This window comes from Somniosus microcephalus, chromosome 7 (genome assembly GCF_052327205.1).
Source record: "Somniosus microcephalus isolate GS21.2 chromosome 7, FLI_Smic_1.0, whole genome shotgun sequence".
Taxonomy (NCBI): domain Eukaryota; kingdom Metazoa; phylum Chordata; class Chondrichthyes; order Squaliformes; family Somniosidae; genus Somniosus; species Somniosus microcephalus.
The window spans coordinates 53,134,258-53,160,987 of record NC_140993.1 but is presented as its reverse complement, the minus strand read 5'-3'; the positions used below and the strand labels follow the sequence as shown (position 1 = coordinate 53,160,987).

The window sequence follows — 26,730 nt, the reverse complement described above, 5'->3', positions numbered from 1 at the left end:
ACAACATTCCCTCGAAAAAGCCTCGGCACCGCCGGGCACTTCAGCTAGTTCTATCATATTTGTAGAGCAGTGTCCGCAAGCAAAATTGATATATGTTCAAATGGCTCAGGCTTTGCAACTAGATAAGGAAGAAGAGATAATTATACAGTTGATAATGGATTAAAATAGTTCTTTTAGAATGTACTTTTTAGAGCCTGATCAGCAACAAGACTTTTGGATGAAATAGTCAGGCTTGTCTTAATCGATCTTCTAAGTGCAATGTTGCAAGTTAACTATGCAAATCTCAGTTCATCCATAAAGTTCAGATCTTTTGCTAAAACTGAAGACTGAGGGAGAATTTACCAATGCTTATTCTCTGAAGTCAGAGGTATCAAGCACCTATGCTTGAAGACACAATAGTAGGAATTATTGCATAGAATGCTAATGGCCTGGTGAATGCAAGGAAATTACAGCTTCTCAAACATGCTTTTGTCTTGTATATAAGTTAGCTACTTTTATATTAACCTTGTAGCACTGGCTACCCAGGTCACAGCCAGTGGCAAGGTCAAGCTAAGCACACTTGTTTTTTTTACTGGATTTGTCTGACTGCCTATAAGTCTTAATTGCCTTCAGTTAACTCGTCGTTCTGATAGTAGCATGATCCCTGTAGTGGCATTATGATATCAACATGCATACATCCCTTTATGCCGTGAATATTTTTGGCATAATGATGTCACCTGTTGCCGATGCTAAATTCAGAATTTTGTGCCTACACATAAGCCAAATTGCCATGGCCAATCTGCACCTGTTATATATTAGAAGCCACTTTACAGCAGGTTCACATGAAAACTAGCTGCACAATTGAAAAGTAAATGCAATAGACCAGTACACTTGGATTTGGACCACTCTCCCAAGACCTGGCTGCAGTATAAAAACAACTCTTGAAGGGTACAATTGTTACTTTTTAAACCAGTAGAAGTTCCCTTCCCCCCCCCCAAATATGGTCTATCTTCTATTCAAGTACTTTGCACACATTTTCAGGTCATGCTTTGATACAGAGTACTTGTCGGTGCAGCCATTGAGGATTATTTAGTTAAACCGTTTTGCACTTCGTGACAATTTGGTTTATTCTACATGACATTAAGAAGCAGCCAGGAATACAAAGGCTATGAAGCATGACAACATTTTGACTGTAGTGCACTGTAAAATTAGCCTCACCCTAGTCAAGCAGTTCCAGTGCAAGTCTGATGCTGGCATCTAGCTGACAATGTGGAATATTGCCCAAGAAAGGAACTGAACACTGTCCACAAAAAAGGACAAATCAAACCCAGACAATTAGTGTCCTATTAACCTCCTCCCAATCATCAGTAAAGTGATGGAAAGAGTTATCAATAGTGCCACAAAGTGACACTTACTCACCAACACTCATTTGGATCCTTCCAGAACCACTTGCTGCTTTAATACAGAGATGGACCAAGAGCGAAGTATCAGGAGAGGTGAGATTAACTGCCTCAACATAAAGACAATATTTGTCTGATTATGGTATTAAGGAGTCCCAGCAAAACTGAGATCAATGAAGTTCAACAGCAAATCCCTTCAGTGGCTGGAGTCATACTTCACACAAAGTAAGATGGTTGTGGTTGTCGAAGCCCAATCATTGAAGCCGTAGGACATCACTGCAGGAGTTCCTATCTGCAATGACTTCATCATGTGGAAAACTGCCCAGGTATGTCCTGACCACAAAAAGCAGGAGAAATCCAATCCGGCCAATTACCATCCCATCAGTCTACTCTCAATCAACAGCAAAGTGATGGAAGGTGTTGTCGACAGTGCTATTAAGCGGCACTTACTGACCAATAACCTGCTCGCCGATGCTCAGTTTGAGGTCCGCCAGGACCACTCGGTCCAGACCTCATTACAGCCTTGGTCCAAAGTTGGACAAAAGAGCTGAATTACAGAGGTGAGGTGAGAGTGACTGCCCTTGACATCAAGGCAGCATTTGACCAAGGAGCCCTAGTAAAATCAAAGTCAATGAGAATCAAGGGGGATAGCTCTCCACCACCTGGAGTCATACCTAACACAAAGGAAGATGGATGTGGTTGTTGGAGGTCAATCATCACAGCCCCAGGACATTGCAGCAGGAGTTCCTCAGGGCAGTGTCCTAGGCCCAACTGTCTTCAGCTGCTTTATCAATGACCTCCCCTCCATCATAAGGTCAGAAGTGGGGATGTTCGCTGATAATTGCACAGTGTTCAGTTCCATTCACAACTTCTCAGATAATGAAGCAGCCCATGGCTGCATGCAGCAAGACCTGGACGATATTCAGGCTTGGGCTGATAAGTGGCAAGTAACATTTGCACGACACAAGTGCCAAACAATGACTATCTCCAACAAGTGAGAGTCTAACCACCTCTCTTGGAATTTAACAGTATTGCCATCACCGAATCCCCCACCATCAACATCCTGGGGGATTACCATTGACCAGAAACTTAACTGGACCAGCCACATAAATACTGTGGCTACAAGAGCAGGTCAGAGGCTGTGCATTCTGCGGCAGGTGTCTTATCTCCTGACTCCCCAAAGCCTTTCCACCATCTACAAGGCACAAGTCAGGAGTGTGATGGAATACTCTCCACTTGCCTGGATGAGTGCAGCTCCAACAACACTCAAGAAGCTCAACACCATCCAGGACAAAGCAGCCTGCTTGATTGGCACCCCATCCACCACCTTAAACATTCAATCCTGGCACACCGTGTCTACAGTGTGTACCATCTACAAGATACAGTGCAGCAACTCTCCGAGGCTTCTTCAACAGCACCTCCAACACCCGCAACTTCTTCCACCTAGAAGGACAAGGGGTGCAGCCGCATGGGCACACCATCACCTCCAAGTTCCCCTTCAAGTTACACAACATCCTGACTTGAAAATATATCGCTGTTCCTTCATCGTCGCTGGTCAAAATCCTGGAACTCCCTCCCTAACAGCACTATGGGAGTACCTTCATCGCATGGACTGCAGCCATTCAAGAAAGCAGCGCACCTTCTGATGGGCAATATCCCACATTCCAGGAACAAATAAAAAACTAGAAATTTCCTCCATTATAAGATCGGGAGTGCAGCTGTCTGCTGATGATTTTACAGTGTTAAGCTCCATTCACAATTGCTCTGATAATGAAGCAACACATGCCAGCCCATAACATCCAGGCTAGGCTTGACAAATGGTAGGTAACATTTGCACTGTGCCAGGCAATAACCATTTAGAGCAAGAAAGAGACCAGCTCTTCTGCCTGACCTTCAGCAACCCGACCGCACAGAATTCTCCACCAACGTCATTGACCGGAAATTGAACTGGACCAGCCATATTAACATTGTGGCTACAAGACCAGGGCAGAGACCGGATACTCTGATGGATTGTTCACATCTCGACCCCATCAAAGCCTCGCCACCATCTACAAGGCTCATGTTAGGAATGCAATGGGATACTTACCACTCGTCTGGATTGGCGCAGCTGCAAAAGCATTCGAGGCTTGACACCATTCTGGACAGAGCAGTCAACTTGATCAGTGCCCCTGGCACTGGACTGGTTATCCACCACTGGTGCACTTCAGCGACTCACCAAGCTTACTTCGACAGCATCTCCCAGTCCCGTAATCTCCGCCACCAAGAAGGCCAAGGTGGGAGTGATGTCATGGGAACACCTTCCCCTCCAACCCATAAACCATCCTGAATTGGACATCATCGCTGGATTAAAATCCTGGAATTCCTTACCCAATGCCATCGTGGGGGCACCATCACCACAAGGAATGCAGCGGTTTAAGGAGAGGCCAACCATCATCTTCACAGGGCAATAAATGCCAGTGACGCCCACATCCTGAGATAAAACTTTAAAAAAAACACCTTTTTCAAAATAATGCAGTTTGTTTAATTAGTGCCCCTGCCAGTGGTCCACCCTTCCTCATTCAAGGAACTATGGTTACATATATGCTACCTGCAGGATGTTCCATACTATTTGTCAAGCTTGCTTTGATGGCACCTCTCAGTCCTGTGACCTCCACTACCAAGAAGAACAAGGACAACAACGTTGTGGGAACACCATCACTTCCAAGTTCCGCTCCAAGTCACAGTCTGTTCTGTCGGACACATCACCAGTACTTCACCATTTTTGGGTCAAAATCATGGAATTCCCTAAGTAATCTGTCGTCAGAGCATCATCACTATAAAGAGTGTAGTGGTTCAAGAGGAAGGGTCACCACCAGCATCTTGGGGCAACTACGGATGAGCAATAAATGTGGCCTTGCCAGTATTGTCCACATCTTGTAGGGCATTTGAACTTGTGACATTAGGTGGGGTTTATTTTTTTTAATAGCATCATTCCTTGCACTTTCTGGTTGTTGAAATGCTTTGTCAGCTCCAATGTTGCATGGGAGCCAACCGAGCAATCGTACAGCACTTAGCCACCTACTCGGGTGGGACTCCGATGCAGGAGAAACAAGCAGCCAAATTAGAGTGTGATTTGGCTGCACTCTCACTTATTTTGTCAGATAAAGGTGCAACCACAGCCTGCAAATGTAAGCATAATGCAGGTGTTGTCATTAGGTGTAAGTGTCAGGCACAGATCTGGATGTGTGAAATTTAAAACCTGTCATGTAAAAGATATCAGACATAAGACAGCATGAGAATGAGAAATGGTCTTTCAGCCTCAAGTCCAGTCCTTGCTTATACCATGCTTAATCTAGGGTTGAAATTTTTGATGAGTTATAAACCATAGAGAGCCAAGAATGCAGTACAATAAAATGGGAAAAACTTTACTTTGAAGTGATTCTAAAATGTTTCTCTACTTCTGAAAAAATGTCACTATCAGTAGAAATGCATGTCTGGAGCTCCCCTCCCTACCTATTAGTTTCTTTTACAAATATGTGCTATTTGGAGATGAGACTTATTGGCGCCGGTTGAAATAGAACCAAAAATGGCAGGCAACTATTTCTTGAGTGAGGAAAGTTTGGGGCTTTTGGTTGGCACTTGATTTTTTTTTTAAAGAGAATCTTGCACTAGCTATACTGATAACTCACTGAACTTCAGGATATTCTTTTTCTAATAACTATATCTGTGAAGTAATACGATTTTTTTTTTTCCTCATTGTAGTTTAACTTTGTCGGTAAACTGTTGGGCCCACGTGGTAATTCTTTGAAGAGGTTACAGGAAGAAACGCTGACAAAAATGTCCATTTTGGGTAAAGGATCCATGCGGGACAAAGCAAAGGTAAGGTTTGGTAACATTTGTAGCTCAAAAGGACAGTTTATCAGTGCTCTTTTTTTCCCTCTTTGCTCCTCCCCTTCCCCATCTGTTGTCTCAAATTGTTTCTAAGAACATAAGAAATAGGAGCAGGGGTAGGCCATTCGGCCCTTCGAGCCTGCTCCGCCATTCAGTGAGATCATGGCTGATCTTCTGCCTCAACCCCATTTACCAGCCCTATCGCCATATCCCTTGATGCCCTTACTAGTCAGAAATCTATCGACTTCTGCTTTGAATATACCCAATGACTGAGCCTCCACAGCCCTCTGGGGTAGAGAATTCCAAAGATTCACCAACCTCTGTGAAGAAATCTCTTCTCATCTCAGTCCTGAATAGCCTACCCTTTATCTTGAGGCTGTGGCCCCTGGTTCTAGACTCCCCAGCTAAGGGAAACATTCTCCCAGCATCCATCCTATCAAGCCCTGTAATAATTTTGTATGCTTCAATGAGATCCCCTCTCATTCTTCTGAATTCAAGAGAATACAGGCCTAGTTTACTCAATCTCATACGACAGTCCCGCCATCCCAGGAATCAATCCCGTGAATCTTCGTTGCCCTCCCTCTATGGCAAGTATATGCTTCCTTAGGTAAGGAGACCAAAATTGTACACCGTACTCCAGGTGTGGTCTCACCAAGGCCCTATATAATTGGAGTAAGACTTCTTTACTCCTGTACTCAAATCCTCTTGTAATGAAGGCCAGCATACCATTTGCCTTCCTAATGGCTTGCTGCACCTGCACATTCACTTTCAGTGACTCGTGTACAAGGACACCCAGATCCCTTTGAGCATCTGCATTCCCCAATCTTTCACCCTTTAGGAAATACTCTGCCTTTCTGTTTTTTCTACCAAAGTGGATAACTTCACATTTATCCACATTATATTCTATCTGCCATGTTCTCGTCCACTCAGAGTCTGTCGAGATGACCTTGAAGCCCCTTCACATCCTCTTCGCAACTGACACTGCCACCTAGCTTTGTATCATCAGCAAATTTGGAAATGTTACATTTAGTCCCCTCATCCAAATCATTGATATAGATTGTGAATAGCTGAGGCCCAAGCACCGATCCTTGCGGTACCCCACTCGTCACAGCCTGCCATCCTGAAAAATACTCATTTATCCCTACTCTTTGTTTTCTGTCTGTTAACCAATTCTCAATCCATGCTAGTATATTACCCCCAATTCCATGTGCCCTAATTTTGTTCACCAACTTCTTGTGTGGGACCTTATCGAAGGCCTTCTGAAAATCTAGATACACCACTTCTACTGGTTCCCCTTTGTCTACTCCACTAGTTACATCCTCAAAGAACTCCAATAGGTTTGTTAAACAGGATTTCCCTTTCATAAATCCATGTTGACTCTGCCCAATTTTACTATTAGTTTCTAAGTGCCCAGTTATTGCATCCTTTATAATAGATTCCAGCATTTTCCCAACTACTGATGTGAGGCTAACAGGTCTGTAGTTCTGACATACTATTCTGAAATATTAGTTGAAGTAAATAGAATGGAAGATTAGTTTACACCATTCTTACAGTAATTTCTTACAACTGTCTATTAAGATTATTAGCACTTGTCTTTGATTTAATACCAGACAGGCACCCAGAGCTCCTCCCTGCTGTCATTTACATGCAGTGTGGTTGCTTGTGTTCAGGTTCCTGCGCGGGAAAGGGAAAGAAATTCAGGTCGGACAGTATAGCGGAGGAAAATTTAGCCCGTAGTCACAACTGGGGTCTGCTTTGCCATCAACTGTGTAGGCTAATTCAGTCTTGCACAGTCAGGTATCAGTACCACCTTCTAAAGCAGTGCCCACAATAATATTACTGACACTCAGTATTTAAACAAAAATACTCAATTAGTTACCTGAAGTATCTGTAATAATACAAAAGGATGATAATTAAAGTGTTTGTGGCTGTCTTTTTAAAGTATCCTGAAAGCCTTTTATTTCACCCATTCATGAATACAGTCAAATATGTAATTTTCTAGTTATTTCTGATATAATGGCCTCAATATTTAATGTCCCCACCCCCCGGACGGGCGGGTAAGGGGTTAAAATCCTAGTCACGGCCCAATGATGTCACCAGCACCGCACCGTAATTTTAAGGTCCATGCAGGGGCTGTCTGGCAGCAGCAACATGGCAGAAGGAGCCAACTGGCCAGAAGAGGCCCGGGTAAGTTTTAAGACTTTGCCTGTCTTTGAAATCCTTGTTGGCCAGGTAGCGCAGGTGTGCTCCCCTAGGCCCCTTAAGGACTCCTTGGGCCTCCTCAGCCTTGGCATCCCCACAATTTTCAGGGAATCTCTGGCACCAGCATTCCCCCGATTGTTGACTGAAATTAAAACCTGGCCTCTCCTCCCAACACGATGCGAGGGAATCCCCACCAGCCACTGACTACTGCGGATCGTTCACATGGTTCCCGGCTGAAGTCACATTCCCGCTTGCCATCTAGGTGGTCAATCTGGCTGGGTGTTGGGCGGGACTCTGCAAATATTTATTCAAATGAGGCCGTGCCCCAACCTTGCTGGGTACGACACTCGCTATCGGGCTCCTACGCACCCTTTCTCTACCCCCCCCCACCCCCTGCCCCTCACCGTAAAAATTGAAGCCTATGTTTTTAAGTGCAATAGAATAGGGGGTCAATTTTTACCTAACCCGCCTGCCAGTACATTGACCAGATCAGGTATAATGGTGATTTTACATCCTGCTCGATTTTTCTCTCCATTGAAGCCACTGGAGAGTAATATTGGGTGGGCTGTAAAACTAAGGGCTGGATTTTGTCGTTGGGGGTGGGACTGCTGGTTTTTGGGTTTCCGTCCCGCCCCCAACGACGTCTGACGAACCCACGCTATTTTCCCTTAATTGACCTTGTTGAACCCGCCCTGCGGGCTTAGCTGGTCAATTAAGGGAAAGCCAGTGACAGAGGACGTCAGCATATGACGTTTCATCGGTCTCAAATTTTTTGACAGATGAATTGTCAGCGTTTGACAGCTTTGAGATGCTGTCAAACACTGACAATCTCTGTTCTAAGATGAGCCCTGGTACTGAAGACTCACCAAAACACACTCCTCAGCAGAAAGCAGATGGCTGCTGCATCTGAGAATGCAGCAGCCATTCTGTCATCTCTGCCGTTGAGATGAGGCACATCCGAAGCCTGCAGGAAGAAGCAAAGGTAAGTAAACTTTTTCTAACACTTTACACTTACCTCGCCACACTTGCACCCATCACTCACCTCCACAGCGGACATTTCGGCCCCTCTCATCCCCGCTGACCCTGGCGAGGTTCGCAGCTGTCGGGAAGCCCGCACTTGCAGGGGTAAAATGGGGATAAGCCTCTTAACTGCCTGTTAACTACATGTTAACAGGCAGTTAATTGGCTCTAATCCTCTTCCCACCTCGAGGAGATGGGTCCCTGCGCGAGTCGGGGACCCGAATCCCGGGAAGATAGCACGGAGGCGGGTTGGTACCTTCTCCCAGTTTCTACCATTTTCCCGCAGTCCTGCCTCCCCAGGGCTGGGAAAATTCCCCCCTAAGTTCCACTTGATTCCCTGAGTTTCCCGCTTGGCCAATTGAGCTAAAATTATGCACCGCCCTCTCTTTCCCCCCCCCCCCTTCCCCCAACCAGAACTTATAGGGGTAAAACATCATAAATATAATAAAACTAGTTTAAAAGTTATGCATGTAACTTCTATCATGTCATCTGGAGAGTAAAGATCATCGCATTAAATTTGTGGACCAATATTTTTGTTGGTCTGTGTTATCACTTGTTCCCTGCATGTTCAGCTATTTAAACTTATGAGGGAGTCCACTGGCTGGAGAACTGCACATCTGCAGCCAGCTGCACTGCTATAATGTAAGTGCACCTTAAACCTCTAGCACCTGAGGCTCCCCAGTCACTGAAGCCTAGTTAAAGGTATAACTTACGGCGCAGATTTTACAATGAATGAAATAACTGCAAATACAGTAACCAATGAATGTACAGAATAATGGCATTTAAATTCTACCGAGTGTGTCCTTGGGGATATGCACATTTGTGTTCTAATTGTAGTGTTCTTAACTATTTGGAGTATGGAAATGTTTTTGTATTATTTGTATTAAGAATTTTTTTAAATACAAGGTAGGCATTTAGCCAGGGAGCCATCCTAACATCTCTTTGGCAGTCTACAAGATTTTTGGTGGCATAAAAACCCCAAAGACGACTTTGAGGATAGCTTTTGGCAATTACAGATTTGCCATTCTAAGACGGCAATAGCAAAACAGGAATATTAAGGAAACTGAATAGTATCCTTTTGCCAAGGAAATTCTCCTTCACTGCATCTCTCCATCTATTTTTTAAAAACTTTCATCCAAAAGGCAGATTGTGATTGAAGTCACCAGCAAATGTGATATTAAATGTTTATTTTCATTTATATTTGTGATAACTATGAAATTAACTTTGTCTCTGTGCATGCATGCAGTGCCAGAGGCTCTTAATACTAAGAAACATAGAAATATAGAAGATAGGAGCAGGAGTAGGCCATTCGGCCCCTCGAGCCTGTTCTGCCATTTAATGAGATCATGGCTGATCATCCAAATTCAGTACCCTGTCCCTGCTTTCTCCCCATATCCCTTGATCCCTTTAACCTTAAGAAATATAGAAACATAGAAGAATATGTTAGTATGTTAGTTCTGGCCTGAAATTTTCTCTCACCAGTTTGGAAATGTTACTTTTTTTTTATATCACAAACTTGCTTAAAAAGCAGCTCTGTCAAAGAATACTCTTCAAAATTCATCTTTAAAGACCTATATGCAGGCCGATAAAATTGGCTGCAGCACAATTTAAGAAGTAATTTCACCCAGTGAAAATGGTGATTCATTTCTCATTCTACAGGACTGCAACAAGCCAACGATGGAAAAAAAAGAATGCTTTCTTGGGGAAATTAAAATGACAATTTGAGTTTTGACTTGTGTTGCTGTTCTGAAAACGTGTTACTTCCATTTCATAGCATATTAACTGGACTACAATTTCAACAGCAAAAGGTTCTTTTAAATTGGAAAGTTAAGGATTACTTATTCAACAGTGTGGTGGATATTGGCACTGCCTTGTGTATTATTAATCCATACAGACTAGGTGTGCTGAGTTAAGCAGTCTCCCCAGGACAGCAGTTGGCCGCTAAATCTGTCCTTAGCACCCAAGTATTAGTGAGTGGAAAATTCAGCCGAGGTTCCCACTATTGCTTGCACCTATGACTTCTGCTGAGAAGTGCACTAGTGTAGACGTTGGATGAGAAAGGGATTGTGCTTGACTGTTAAGTCCTGCAAGGTAAATTTATTACCTAGATTCTCAAATTAAGACTGGATACTTGTGTTAGATAATGGAAGGCTGTGGACACCGGTGGAACTGTATACCAGCTGGAGAGGAAAAAGCGAGTTCTTTTGATAGTGTGAGAAAGTTTATTCCTTTTGTTCTCCTGGGGTCTGCAATGCTTACTTTTTATACCTTGAAAGCGCATAATCTTGGGGCTTTCATGGGATTCCACTTTAACTAACAGTACCAGTTCGATAAGCGTGGCGTCATGGCATTAAGGAAACTGCTGCTGTCTGGCTGAATCTGCATTCTGTGCAGTTAAAAATGTTTTGAGGAAATGCTCATTTAGATTTAATAAATGCTAAATGCCCACATCCCTCTAGAGCTCCTGTAACATCAGTGACAGAGCTGTAAAGTAAATGAGTTGGTGTTGCACTCTTGGGTGCAGCAGCAGTTATAATAGCAAATATAGAGGTTGCCGCCAGACACAGAGGCTATTACCTTTCCTGACCGTCCGAATTATCTACCATTGGGAAAGATACTGCTGTCGGAAATTGGTTGTTGGCCATAGCTTTCAAACAGCTCTATATTGGAAAGTTTGTACATCCCAATTTATGTGTTTGTTTTCCAGTGCTCTGAAATCCAACCTAAAATGTAAAAGGGATAGATTCTACAGTACTGCCAACCTTCGGCTTTATTGCAGATATCTGTTCTTTAGACGCATTTCTGTAGTAGAGAGAGCTTAAAATTTTACCAAATACAGTATATGCTAAACAAGAGTGAATGAAAAAAGTAGTTGAACGTACGGTCAGCAGTCACTTTGAAGGTCTAGATCTGATGTTGGTGTGGTGATTAAAAAACTGGCTAATGGGCTTCTTTGTTTTTCCCCTTCCCATCTTTTTAAGGAAGAGGAGCTAAGGAAGAGTGGAGAATCTAAATATGCACATCTTAATGAGGACCTGCATGTATTGATTGAAGTATTTGCTCCACCATCGGAGGCCTACGCAAGAATGGGACATGCTCTAGAGGAAGTGAAGAAGTTTCTCATACCGGTCGGTATTCAAATTGTTCTTCACACATTTTTAAGTTTCATATAGATGCATTTTTTTTGCTTTGTTTGTGAATTATAATTTGAACATGTAATAATTCTAAGAATACATAAGGAAATGAGAATTTTTAAGAACAAAAAAATGCCATTAGCTCCAACAAACTAGATAGGCCCACATATCCCTCTTTGCCTTCAAAGATTCACAACCCTCCTCACCATATCCCTCTTTGCCTTCTCTCCAGAAACACATCTCATCACCTCAAGCCCATTTATGCTATTCACTGACCTCTTCACTGGTAACTTGTTCCACAATTCTATTGCCCTTTTTGTGGGAAAAATTCCACCTTAGTTCCCTTCTTACTTTATCTAAACCACATCATCGGGTTATTATAAATTGTAATATGATTAACTGTGAACTGATGGGCCAGTACAAAACCTAAGCAAAAGATTGGCTGGCTTAGTAAATGAGTGCAAATTAGGCGTATCCAATCTCAGTCCATTTTTCCTGCTTAATTATTTTCAATTTACGCTTGTTAATGGTGATGCTGTTTGGGCTTGCTCTCTGGAACTCCCTCATTAGATCTTTTTGCCTTGCTGCTTCTCATCTTTCAAAAACCTCCTCAAAACCTATTTTGTTGACTGCCTTCAACAATCCTTCCTAAATTCTCTCCTTGCTCAGTCACCTCTCTTGTATGAAGTGCCTTAGGACGATTTCTTGCATTAAATGCATAATAGTTGCTGTTGTTTAAACAATATTATAGATTGCATCTTTGGAAGAAGTAGATTGTAGATGTGAGTGAGTCCAATAGAAGAAAGGAACTGAACTTACACTGGTGAACTGTTAGTCAGTCAGGATGCATCAGTTTCATTACATAAGAACATAAGAAATAAGAGCAGGAATAGGCCATACAGCCCCTCGAGCCTGCTCCGCCATTCAATAAGATCATGGCTGATCATCGACCTCAACTCCACTTTCCCGCCCGATCTCCATATCCCTTGATTCCCCTAGAGTCCAAAAATCTATCAGCCTTGAATATACTCAAACACTCAGCATGCACAGCCCTCTGGGGCAGAGAATTCCAAAGATTCACAACCCTCTAAGTGAAGAAATTCCTCCTCACCTCAGTCTTAAATGGCCTACCCCTTATTCTGAGACTATGCCTCCTAGTTCTAGACACTCCAGCCAGGGGAAACAATCTCTCAGCATCTACCCTGTCAATCCCCATCAATATCTTGTATGTTTCAATGGGATCACCTCTCATTCTTCTAAACTCCAGAAAGTATAGGCCCATTCTACACAATCTCTCATCATAGGACAGCCCTCTCATCCCAGGAATCAATCTAGTGAACCTTTGTTGCACCGCCTCCAAGGCAAGTATATCTTACCTTGGATAAGGAGACCAAAACTCTGCACAGTACGCCAGGTATGGCCTCACCAAGGCCCTGTACAATTGTAGCAAAACTTCCTTACTCTTATACTCCAACCCCCTTGCAATAAAGGCCAACATGCCATTTGCCTTCCTTATTGCTTGCTGTACCTGCATGCTAGCTTTCTGTGTTTCTTGCACGAGGACACCCAAATCTCTCTGAACACCAACATTTGAAAGATTCTCACCATTTAAAAAATATTCTGTTTTTCTATTCTTCCTACCAAAGTGAATAACCTCACATTTCCCTACATTATACTCCATCTGCCACCTAACTGCCCACTCACTTAGTCTATCTATATCCCTTTGTAGACTCTCTGGCCGCGATTTTATTAATGGAGGCAGGTTGGGTGCGGGTCAGGTGGTTTCCGGTTTCCAGTCCCGCCCACTAGCTGCATCCAGCCCACAGACGTGAATTTGCCTTGATTGACCTTGTTAAGCCCACCCTGCAGGCTTGCCGGCCAATTAACAGGAAGCGGGTCAGATGACGTCATTTGATGATGCGTCATCTACCGGTTTCCTTAAAGGGACCACGCACAATTTTATTTTGACAGTTGATTTCTCAGTGTTTGACAGCATTGAGGTGCTGAAAACACTGACAGTCACTGCACAAAGGTGACCTTTTGCACCCAGGCTGTCCAATGAGCTGGAATAGATGGCAGCTGCAGGTGAGGTAGCAGAAGCGATCTCTCACTGGTGAGAGAGGTTCTCCGAATGAGGTGGCACTGAACATGGATTTAAAAACTTGTAACCTAAAGAAAAGTGTAAATGTATTAAAAATGCAGTTCCCAACATTTTCTTTCCTCTGAGACTCACCATGTGCAATATTGGATCCTTCACACCATTTTTGCAGCTGTCATCAATCCAGAAACATTACAGCAGATTCACAGCACGCCGCACTTACCTGGCATGGTGTATGGACGTCAGGAAACCCGAGCCAGAAGCAGCAAAATTTAAAAAAATAGGCTGGCAACTACCTGTTAATAGGCAGGTAATTGCCTTTAATCCTCTTCCTGCCGCTAGGTGTCGGGTCCATTTGCAAATCGGGGACCCGACACTTGGGAAAGTTGTTTGGAGGCGGGTTGATGGCGGGATTGCAACCCGCCATCAATCAAAACAATTTTAACCTTTGACCCACCTCCAAACTCGCCCTCTGAGCGCTGGCAAAATTGTGGCCTTTGTGTTCTCCTCACAGCTTACTGTCCCACCTAGCTTTGTAACATCAGCAAACTTGGTTACATTACACTTGGTCCCTTTATCTAGGTCATTAATATAGAGTGTAAATAACTGAGGCCCCAACACTGATCCTTGTGGCACCCCACTAATTACAGCCTGCCAACCTGAAAAGATCTGTTTATCCCTACTCTCTGTTTTCTGTCTGTTAACCAATCCTCTATCCATGCTAATATATTACCCCAAACCCCGTGATCCCTAATCTTATGTAATAACCTTTTATGTGGCACCTTATTGAATGCCTTTTGGAAATCCAAATATACTGCATCCACTGGTTCCCCTTTATCTACCCTGCTAGTTACATCCACAAAAAACTCTAATAAATTTGTCAAAGACTAATTCCCTTTCATAAAACCATGTTGACTCTGCCTAATCATGTGCCCTGATACCACTTCCTTAAAAATGGATTCCAGCATTTTCTCGATGATTAATGTCAGGCTAACTGGCCTGTAGTTCCCTGTTTTTTCTCTCCCTCCTTTCTTGAATAGCAGTGTTACATTTGTGACCTTCCAATCCACTGGGACCATTGTAGAATCTAGGGAATTTTACGTAAGAACATAAGAAGTAGGAGCAGGAATAGGCCATACGGCCCCTCGGGCCTGCTCCGCCATTCAATAGGATCATGGCTGATCCGAACCTAGACTCACGTCCACTTTCCTGCCCGCTCCCCGTAACCCCTAATTCCCTTATCAGCTAGGAAACTGTCTATCTCCGTTTTAAATTTATTTAATGTTGCAGCTTCCACAGCTCTCTGAGGTAGCAAATTCCATAGATTTACTACCCTCTGAGTGAAGAAGTTTCTCCTCATCTCAGTTTTGAAACGGCAGCCCCTTATTCTAAGATTATGCCCCCTAGTTCTAGTCTCACCCATCAGTGGAAACATCCTCCCCGCATCCACCCGATCAATCCCCCTCACAATCTTATATGTTTCGATAAGATCGCCTCTCATTCTTCTGAATTCCAATGAGTAGAGGCCCAACCTACTCAACCTTTCCTCATAAGTCAACCCCCTCATCTCCGGAATCAACCGAGTGAACCTTCTCTGAACTGCCTCGAGAGCAAGTATATATTTTCTTAAATATGGAAACCAAAACTGTACGCAGTATTCCAGGTGTGGCCTCACCAGTACCCTGTATAACTGAAGCAAGACTTCTCTGCTTTTATACTCCAACCCCCTTGCAATAAAAGCCAAGATTCCATTGGCCTTCCTGATCACCTGCTGTACCTGCATACTAACCTTCTGTGTTTCATGCACCAGGAACCCCAGATCCCTTTGTACTGTAGCACTTTGCAGTTTCTTTCCATTTAGATAATAACTTGCTCTTTGATTTTTTTCTGCCAAAGTGCATAACCTCACACTTTCCAACATTATATTCCATCTGCCAAATTTCTGCCCACTCACTTAGCCTGTCTATGTCCTTTTGCAGGTTTTTTATGTCCTCCTCACTCACTGCTTTCCCTCCCATCTTTGTATCGTCGGCAAACTTGGATACGTTGCACTTGGTCCCCTCCTCCAAATCGTTAATATAGATTGTAAAGAGTTGGGGTCCTAGCACTGACCCCTGCGGAACACCACTAGTTACTGATTGCCAACCCGAGAATGAACCATTTATCCCCACTCTCTGTTTTCTGTTCGATAGCCAATCTTTCACCCATGCCAGTATACAGGAAACTTTGTGCTATCCGGAGGTTGAATATCCGGCAGCTTCGATCTAACGGCAGAAATCAGCAGCCGTTTTGGTTAGGTTTTTTTTCTTCTAGCATTCTTTTCACAGGCAGGCTCTGGAAAGCGTCTTTGTAGCTTAGCAACAGCTTCAGAGACGCTTCCAAGCTACTGGGCCGAGTGTTTACAAGCTGTTGCTGAGCAACAGTGTTTGTGGTCAGATACGGCAGGCTCTGGAAGGTGTCTCTGTGTCTTAGCAACAGCTTCAGAGACGCTGCCAAGCCACAGGCCGAGTGTTGACAAGCTGTTGCTAATCAACAGTCTTTGTTGTCAGATACGGAGATGAAAAGCTCCTATCTGATAACATTGACGCTGGTCTATCCGGAAGTGTTGAGGCAACGGCAGCAGCTCGGTCCCGTGGGTGCCGGATAGCACAAAGTTTCCTGTATTACCCCCAATCCCGTGATTTTTTATCTTGTGCAGTAATCTTTTGTGTGGCACCTTGTCAAATGCCTTTTGGAAGTCCAAATACACCACATCCACTGGTTCCCCTTTATCCACCCTGTTTGTTACGTCCTCAAAGAATTCGAGCAAATTTGTCAAACATGATTTCCCCTTCATAAAACCATGCTGACTCTGTCCGATTAAATTATGCTTATCCAAATGTCCTGTTACTGCTTCCTTAATAATGGACTCCAACATTTTACCAACCACAGATGTTAGGCTAACTGGTCTATAGTTTCCAGCCTTTTGTCTACCTCCCTTTTTAAATAAGGGCATTAGCAGTTTTCCAATCTGCTGGGACCTTTCCTGAATCCAGGGAGTTTTGGAAAATTACAATCTGCAATCCCTACCGCTACTTCTCTCAAGACCCTAGGATGTAAGCCATCAGGTCCAGGGGATTTATCCGCCTTAAGTCCCATTATCTTACCGAGTACCATCTCCTTAGTGATTTTAATCGTGTTTAGCTCCTCCCCCCTATAGCCCCCTGTTTGTCCAGTGTTGGGATATTTTTAGTGTCCTCTACTGTAAACACTGATACAAAATATTTGTTCAGCGTATTTGCCATCTCCATGTTCCCCACTACTAATTTCCCGGTCTCGTCCTCTAAGGGACCAACATTCACTTTAGCCACCCTTTTTCTTTTTATATAACTGTAGAAACTCTTGCTACCTGTTTTTATATTTTTTGCTAGTTTACTTTCATAATCTATCTTCCCTTTCTTAATTAATCTTTTAGTTATTGTTTGCTGGCTTTTAAATGCTTCCCAATCTTGTATCCTCCCACTAGATTTGGCTACTTTATATGCCCTTGTTTTCAGTCGGATACTGTCCTTTATTACTTTACTTAGCCACAGATGGCTGTCTTTTCTTTTACGCCCCTTTTTCCTCAGATGAATATATTTTTCTTGAAAGTTGTGAAATATCTCCTTGAATGTACACCACTGCTCATGTACCGTCTTACACCTTAATCTATTTTCCCAGTCCACTTTAGTCAACTCTGCTCTCATACCTTCATAGTCTCCTTTATTTAAGCTTAGTATGCTGGTTTGAGATCCAACTCTCTCACCCTCCAACTGAATTTGAAATTCAACCATGTTATGGTCACTCATTCCAAGGGGATCCTTTACTAGGACATTTTTTATTAATCCTGTCTCATTACACAGGACCAGATCTAAGATTGCCTGCCCCCTGGTTGGTTCAGTAACATACTGCTCAAGGAACCCGTCCCTAATGCACTCTATGAACTCTTCCTCAAGGCTGCCCTGCCCAATTTGATTTGTCCAGTCAATATGAAAGTTAAAATCTCCCATGATTATAGCTGTTCCCTTATTACAAGCCCCAACTATTTCCTGATTTATACTCCGACCAATAGAGTTGCAACTGTTAGGAAGCCTATAGACTACGCCCACTAGTGACTTTTTCCCCTTATTATTCCTTATCTCCACCCAAACTGTTTCACTATCCTGATCTTTTGACCCAATATCATTTTTCAGTATTGCAGTGATTCCATCCTTGATTAACATAGCCACCCCACCTCCCTTTCCTTCCTGTCTGTCCTTCCTAATCGTCAAATACCCCTGGATGTTTAGTTTCCAGTCATGGTCACCTCGCAGCCATGTTTCTGTAATGACCACCAGATCATACCCATGTGTAGTTATTTGTACCATCAACTCGTCTATTTTGTTACGAATGCTGCGTGCATTCAGATAAAGAACTTTTAAATATGTTTTGTGACAATTTTGGAAGATCAAAACCAATGCATCCACTATCTCTTCAGCCACCTCTTTTAGAACACTAGGATGTGGGTCATCAGGTCCAGGGGATTTGTCGGCTTTTAGTCCCATTAGTTTCTCTAGTACTTTTTCTCTACTTATATTAATTACGTTACGTTCCTCACCCTCATCAGACCCTTGGTTCCCCACCATTTTTGGTTACCTTGATTTTTGGATTTAATAGAAAGAAATAAAAGCAATATCTTGCACTATAGAGCACCTCATCACATCCCAAAGCAGATGGCAATAAATTGATTTCTTTTAACAGTAGTCAGTGTTACGCATGCAAATGTGGAACCATTGCCCACAGCAATGTTCCACAAGCATCAAATGGTCGAATGACCAAATGATCTGCAGTTGGTGGTGGTGGAGGAGGGGGCAATGTTGGCCAGGACAATAGCAGAACTCATTCGGGCAGAGTTTCGGGCTACATGTTGTGGAGTTTGAACTTTTTTTTAACAGGATCCCCGCCTAAACGTCAGCCTGATTGACGGGCTTGGCTTCTTGTCAGGCGAGAGCAGGCCACGGCAAGTAAAGAGCCTACAGCTGCTCATGGGTTTTGGGGGTGGAGGTGAGGGCCTGATCCAAGGGAAGCAGGTAAGCTTGGGGTGCTGGAGGGAAGCACTCTTGCTCCTCCTGGTCCATAAGCAGTGCTGCAAAAGCACTTGCCTTCTCCCTGAAGTTGCCCTCGCCCTTCTTGAGCTGCCGGGTTTCCCGTGCCCTGGGAAAGGTTAAATCTAAGGCACGCAGCCTCATTCAAATAGGAAATGGCCAACCCGCCCCTAGAAGTGTTAAACCTGGAAGTAGGCGGGTTGGGGTCAGGTTTGAGATTTTTTTAAATTTTAACATCTCACCCAACTCCAACACATCTGTTTTTGGGGGTTAAAATCCACCCCTTGGTGTGGGATAGGATAAAGGCAGCAGAGCTTCAAATGAGTTGAAGTTTATGAATTGTGGAGGAGGAGAGTCCAGCCAGGAGAGCATTGGAATAGATGAGTCTGGATGTGGCAGAGGCAGAGGCTTGGCTCAGGTTGAGGCAAAGATGGCTAATGTTACAGAGGTGAAAGTAGGCAATCTTGGTGCTCAGTTTAGGGTTGAATAGGATGCTAGTTGCCAATGTTCTGATTCACCCTGAGGCAGTGGCTGGGGAAGGGGATGAAATTTTCCTGGATTCAAATTACCCATACTTATAAAAACCTTAAGACCTCTATCAAGTACACCTCATTCTTCCCTTCACCGTAGAGTCAAGTCCCAGGATAAACCATTCTGTGGATACCCACCACTAATTATACTCCTTTCTTGTTCCTGATGTACTTAAACAATGAATTGCTGTCATTCGCATTTTTCATTATATTCCTCTTGTTCCCTCTTTGCATCTCTCGGCCGTCTATTGGCCTTCCTCTGCCTGATTTTAAGAGGTACATGTGAATTTAGCTCCTTCATACAAGCAGTATCTTCTGTAGCTATCAGCACTCACTGGGCTATAACGCGCTCTGTTTGTATTACATTTCAGAGCACACCTATTTAACAGTGGGTGTACTGATCAAGGTTAAATTAATGTGGCACTTGGGAGCCAGTAACTCCATTTTAATTGCCATACATCTGAAACCACTAACATGTAATACTCCACTTCTCAGTGGAGTATTGGTTCAGCTTTCAAAAATAATACATTAATGGGGGGAAATATCCTTGAAAACAGTGTTTTCTTTTGAGGAAAGAAAAGGATCAATTTAACAGCAAGGAAGAAATATTCTTGTAGTTTGCGATGATCATGTGTAAGGTCTCATCTCAACGATGTCTAGTGTAGAATTCAGGTGTGTGGACGTTGGAGAACTTCCGAAATTGATGTAAGCTGTTTTAACACCAAGTAGCACAAAACATAAGCAATGCCTTAAACCAATGTGAAATGTACAGCATTACTGCAGGCAGTCATTTATGTTTGCCCAATATTTAAAGAGAAACATTAAGGGCTGGATTTTACTAACCTCAGCGGGTCCGGGGCAGGCGACGTCGGTGGCGGTTCCCGGCCTCGCTGCCAGCTCCAGCCCGCTGTCAAAAATGATTTTCCCCGATTGGGCTTGTTAAGCCCGCCCAGCGCGTCATCAGCCGGTTTCCTTAAAGGGACCATGCGCAAATTGATTTTGACAGTTGTGCTGTCAGTGTTCTACAGCATTAAGATGCTGCAAACACTGACAAGCACTGCACAAAGGTGCATGACTGCACCCAGGCTCTCCCATGACTATGCTTATGGAGGGAGGTTCTCCTCCCTTCCAATGGGCAGAAGAGACTTCCCCAGGAGACCAACGCAGTCTAGTTGCACATTGTACAGGAGGACACAAGCAGGGTTATCGTCAGGATGACCAAGCTGCAGTGGCGCAAACCTTTCAATGATCTCAGTAGATCACAAAACATTAGTACAAAGCCACACTCAACCTCATCTTGCTGTGCCACTCATCACATCCACATCACTCCTTCCAAACTCCTGCACATCCTTACTCACACCAACTTACCTTGGACCTCCAGCCATCCCTCTCTATCTACATTATCACATCCCCATCTCACTAGCCACCCCTCACACTGACTCTCATCCTCATACAATCATAGCAACTAACAACACACAAGGGTAGGCACATGGGTGTTTTATGCAATGTTCATACAAAGTTTCTGTTAATGTGCTGTCAAACATTGAAACCGTTATTTTCAACAGTTTGCGTTCTTGGACAGATTTGTGTGCACCTTTGGAAGTGGCTAGTGAATTGCCATGAATTGTGAGACATAACGGTACCCCCTGCAATGGTGACGAGTGTGAAAGGAATGGCTTAAGCATTGTAGGGATGCTTTATGGTGTTGGTGTGGGGTGTTGCCAACCTGGCACATCATGTGGCAGCCAGGGTGTCCAGCTTCAAATGAAGTAAATCTGGCCATAATGATGCCATCCCTGGCCTCACAGGCAGCAGTGTGGTCGGGTGCTGATGCCCTGTGTCCTGTGCAGCATCAGTTGATTGTGGAGAAGGTTGGTGGTGTTGCCGGTGTGCCTGGTGTTGGGGCTGATCGTGGTGGGATTCTGAGGACCAAGGTGAGAGCATAAACCGTACCCATTCTGATGTAATAGATGGCAGGTGAACTTCAGATGACAGAAGCAATCTGTCAGTGGTGAGAGAGGTTGTTCCAATGAGATGACTAAGGATAGCGAGTTTGCTCCAAACACTTGCAATCTGCATAAAGCTCAATCTGTCTTCCAAATGCAGTAAGCAACAGCTTCTGAGCTTGGAAAGTGAACAGCTGTGAGATGGGAGCTTTTATAGCACATTTGCAGCTGTTAGGAGTTGATTCCATGGCTATTCAACTCAGGCCCTGCTTACCTGATGTGATCCCCGAGCAGTGTGGACCCCGTGGGCGACCTGGTAAACGCAGAAGGTGAGCTGAATATAGTTCTTAATGCTGTGTTAACAAGGTCATAATGACCTTAATTGCCTCCCCCGCCACTGCGTGTCGGGTCTGCTCACTGCTGACAGACCCGACATTTGGGAAAGGTGCATGGTGATGGGTTGACGGTGGAATCCCGACCCGCTGTCAAAAATCAACATTTTCCCACCCGACCCGCCACCGATCGTGCCCGCTGACCCCCTGGAAAATTCTCCCCTATAGCTAAATGGAAACAAACTGCAAGACAATAACTGTGATAATACTTTTTTTTTTAATTTAGTTGTTCTCTGATAATGAAATTACTCCCTTTTAAAAACCAAGGGCTAAAAATTCGAGATCTTACCGCCAGCCGTTACCGCCCGATTCAGGGGGGAAATGGCGGCCACCGCACTTTCGCCTAGTGCCGGCGGTTCCCGCTGCGGCTGCCATTTTCGGCAGGTCGGCAGTGCTGCCGTTGTCTGTGCTCGCCAAAAGTATTGTAATGGGCTGGAGTGTGACGTCACTCGGCGTGAGACGCCGAGTTGACATCTGCTCATCCATTTTGGATATTGCTGCTCTTCTTGCCGCCCACTCTAAAGCACGCCCGTGCGTGCTGCCGCTAAAAGCACTTCAGCAGCGTTAACAGCCATGAGGACGCTTCAACTGACAGCAGGAATTGGCAGATTTTAGATGAAGATGGAGGCTGACAAGTGGAAAACAGCTCAGATGGATGCCAGAACTTCAAACGCCTCCTTTGCCAAGGTTCTTCTTTTATACTTTCATCAGTGGCGGGGGGGGGGGGGGAAGGTTGCATTTTCTGGCGGCTTTCCAGGAGGCCTACAGTGTTTGTGGGTCAGTAAATCAATGGGTAAAACCTTGTAGAACAAGCTTTTAGTTCAGAATTGAACACCTGTCAAATACCTCGTCGGATTCCCAGTAAACAAAAACAACTAATTCCTAAAGAGCATCAGATTGCCTAGAACGCCATTGCAACATTTAAAGATCATCTCTGATAAGATCTCTTTTATCTTTATGATGATAGTGTTGCCAGAACTCCCTAGCAAATCTGGACTCAACTGCTTAAGATATTAATGAATTATAATTAATTTATTCAAAATTCCATAACCAATTATTTATCAAATAATCATTTTGTGTCGCGTATGCAAGACCCACTAAAAGCTGGCATGATTACTACACATTTAAACACTTTCCCATTGTGCCAATTGCAGATAAGACCATCTCTGACCATTTCCTCGTATTACTCTCCACCCACATCCCCCTTCCACGCCCCCCAACCCTACGTCCTTTTGTGTCCGCCCCTGGAAAAAACTCTCCCAACTCTCTTACAACTGCACTTATGAAATCCCAGCTGTCCAGCCTCTGGCCCTCCATTCACCATGACATTTCTGCAGCTACTGATCTGCTCCACCACACCCTCACCACCACCTTTGATGCCCTAGTCCCTACTAAAACAATTACCCTTTCTCATCCTGACCGTTCCCCCTGGTGCAGCTCTCATCTTCACTCCCTTAAGTCCAGGGGACGCAGTCTCGAACGGATATGGCAGACAACTGGCTTAGCCATTCACCCCCAGATCTAGCTGGACCACATAAAGCATTATCGGGCTCTGCTCTCGTCTGCCAAAATTGCCCACTATTCCAGAATAATTCTGGAATGCAAAAATAAACCCCGGCTCCTATTCTCTACTGCTAATCATCTTCTTAAACCCCTCTTCCCTGTCTCTTCCACCCTCACCTCCGATAACAAGTGTGAGGAGCTCATGGACTTCTTTGTCTCTAAGATTGAGACCATCCATTCAGCTGCCTCTAGCACTTCCCTTCCTTCCCCTAGCCCACTGGGCCAAACTTCCTCTAAGGTTCCCCCTTGCCTTAGCCCTGAACTCTCAACCTTCTCCAGTTTCTCACCAATCTCCCCTCGTAACCTCTCTGTGCTCATCTTGTCCATGAGACCCATTTCCTGCTCCCTCGACCTTATTCCCACCAAACTGCTGACCATCCAACTTCCTTTTCTGGCTCCCATGTTAGCTGATATTGGTAATGGTTCTCTCTCCTCAGGCACTGCCCCCCCTCCCCCTCAAATCTGCCGTCATCACCCTTCTCAAAAAACCAACCCTTGATCCCTCCGTCCTTGCAAACTACCGCCCCATCTCCAACCTCCCTTTCCTCTCCAAAGTCCTTGAAGATGTTGTCGCCTTCCAAATCCATGCCCATCTTTCCTGCAATTCCATGTTTGAATCCCTCCAATCAGGTTTCTGCCCTTGTCACAGTACCGAAGATAATTCTTTGAAATAAAAATGGAAAATGTACTTTTTAAATCAAAACTGAAACACTGCATAGATTTGCAGCAGCAATCTGGTGCACAATGTACTTTGAATGTATTTGCATGCATTTTGTTTTTGTATGAATCAATATTGAGGTAAATTTTGTGATTCTTTACTCCTGACGCGGAGGATCACTCGACGGGAGCGTGGTACAGTCAATTGGCAGCAGGCGGCGTGGCAGTCCCTGCTTAAGGCTGATTAAAATTAGTCAATGCCAGAAATTAGCTGAGGCAACATTCCCCCGATTCCCCCGTCTATGTTCTTATTCAATGAGACTTCATGCCAGGAGTGGTGCCTTGTAAAATGTACCTTCTCCCTCCCAAATGCATGGTGGGGGGGGAGGCTTATAATATTGGTGAAGTTGAGTTTTAGAGTCAAACCAAGCACTTTATGATTTGCTTTAAAATACATTTGAATCAATTCAAGCATGTTGTAATACTTTAACAAAATCAAAGGCTGCTCATGGGCAGGAATTGTTTCATAAGAACATAAGAAATAGGAGCAGGAGTAGGCCATATGGCCCCTCGGGCCTGCTCTGCCATTCAATAGGATCAACAGGTAGCAGCCCCCAGTCCTTGTGCCATCAGCAATATATTCAGACACAAAGGCCGAGATTTTGCAGGGGGTTAGCGAGCAGGATCGGTGGCGGGTCGGGTGGGAAAATGTGTTTTTTTGACAGCGGGCTGGGAACACGCCACAACGCGCCTTTCCCAATGTCGGGTTTGTCAACGTTGAGCAGACCTGACCGGCAGCAGCGGGCAACCCAATCATTACCATCTAGTTGACAGATACTTAACAGGCTTTTTTAACTTACCTTTTGACTTTAACTGCATGACCACGGGAACCACATGTCAATCCTTACTTCACCATCACCGTTGCTGAAAGTCTCATCCCCACCAGCATTTTACTTAAAAATCCTCCTCCTTGTTACAAATCCCTCCTTAGCTCACTGCACCCTATCTTTATGAAATCCTCCAGCCCTATTTCTTTCTGTCTCATTTCTCTCTCTTAATCCAATCTTTCCTACCCTCTCTTTATTTCTCTTTCTGTACCTGATTTGAAATTAAATTCACGAACTCTAACTTACACTTCATTTCCAGTCCTTGTGCTGTTAATTTGACAATCTTTCAATCTGATTGGTTAAGGAGATATACAGTTGCTTTCCCTGTTCACTCAGATCCCAGTTGCCCTGGCACTTCCAGCAACTTGCCACCCAAATTATCATGGAGATTAAATGGGCAAGGGCAAATTTAACTAACGGCAGATGCCATTCGTTGACCAATTACAGAAAATGTTGGGCCATAATCTTCGTTATGTACAGGTGTACTTTCACCAATGAGATACCCTACTTCTGTCATTCAAGCAAGCCTTGTGAGCCCTTGTAAACAGTTTCACGATGCATTGAAATTTTTGTCAGTTTTAAACCACCCCCTGTATATTGAATGGCACCAATATTTCATTGTGCTCAACTATCAAATAGCATGGTTGAAACATGCTCTATGCATGTCGCTTTACCCCTCTCCTTTCTACCCAGACATATCTATCAGCCTTTTGATATCTTGCTATTAGGGGCTTATAGCAATTGTACTCATTCCATCCAAATGTCCATCCAATGTCAGCTGTGGCTCAGTAGATAGCACCCTCGCCTCTGAATCAGAAGGTTGTGGGTTCAAGTCTCACTCCAGAGACTTGAGCACAAAAACCTAGGCTGACATTTCAGTGCAGTACTGAGTGAGTGCTGCACTGTCGGAGGTGCCGTCTTTCAGGTGAGACGTTAAACCGAGGCCGCGTCTGCTCTCTCGGGTTGACGTAAAAGATCCCATGGCACTATTTTGAAGAAGAGCAGGGGAGGTATCCTCGGTGTCCTGGCCAATATTTATCCCTCAAATCAACATGACAAAAACAGATGATCTGGTCATTATCACGTTGCTGTTTGTGGGAGCTTGCTAAGTGCAAATTGGCTGCCGCGTTTCCTACATTACAGCAGTGACTACACTTCAAAAATACTTCATTGGCTGTAAAGCGCTTTGGGACGTGCAGTGGTCATGAAAGGCACTATATAAATGCCTTCCCAAAAGGCCAAGGCCCAGGAGTGGCGCAGCGTGGACCAACAGCGGGGTTGGGGCCCAGGGAAGGTGCGGCATGGGCCAACAGCGAGGTCGGGAGGACCACAATGCATCCTACGAAACCCAGGCAGAGAGGACCTGCAGGAAGGAGGGAGGAGGACAGTGTGTGTGTGTGTGTGTGTGTGTGTTTCCCCTTGCCATTGGACCAAGACCTTGCTCTGTCAAGCCCGTGTGGTAGCTGGTGTGCAACGGCCACCCCACGTTAAATGAATTCACGCACAGGCATCTCCCACCCTTTAAAATAAAGTTTGGGACCTGCAACGTCAGGACCTTCATGGACAACCCCAACAGTGACAGACACTCATCAGTCACCTGCGAACTCATTTTTAATGTGGAACCAAGTCATCCTTGGTTCCGAGGGACTGCCTAAGAGAAGAGAAGACTTTCAAGAGTAACCATTGGGAAAGATTAGTGTTGCAGAGAACGCCGATGCAATCATTTCATGAACTATTAAAAAATCAACAAACATAGTTAATAATCAGGTGGCAGGTAATATTGTTCTAACAAGTACGGCAACTGTTCCATACATGGCCTACAGGTTTGTTTGTTTATTCCCGTTATCCTTCACTGCAAGCAGGACACAGACGCGACCTTCGGCCTCCTGCTTAGCTTAGCGCTGTAAAGAGTGCGTTACACCAGAAATTCTCTACTCTGCTGTGTTAATT

At 44.3% G+C, this 26,730-nt stretch overlaps 1 protein-coding gene across 4 annotated transcripts in view; it reads left to right on the top strand.

Moving 5' to 3' along the window:
* Nucleotides 1-26,730, top strand: part of khdrbs3 (KH domain containing, RNA binding, signal transduction associated 3) — a 409,578-nt gene that overhangs the window by 203,722 nt on the left and 179,126 nt on the right. For all 4 annotated transcript variants that reach the window (XR_015078969.1, XR_015078968.1, XM_085992466.1 and 1 more), the window contains exons 3-4: nt 5,121-5,237; nt 11,453-11,599. Coding sequence is in view for 2 of the 4 variants with exons in the window: in XM_085992466.1 (XP_085848592.1) it covers nt 5,121-5,237; nt 11,453-11,599 (264 nt within the window). In the remaining 2 variants the exon portion in view is untranslated. The remainder of the gene's footprint in view (nt 1-5,120; nt 5,238-11,452; nt 11,600-26,730) is intronic.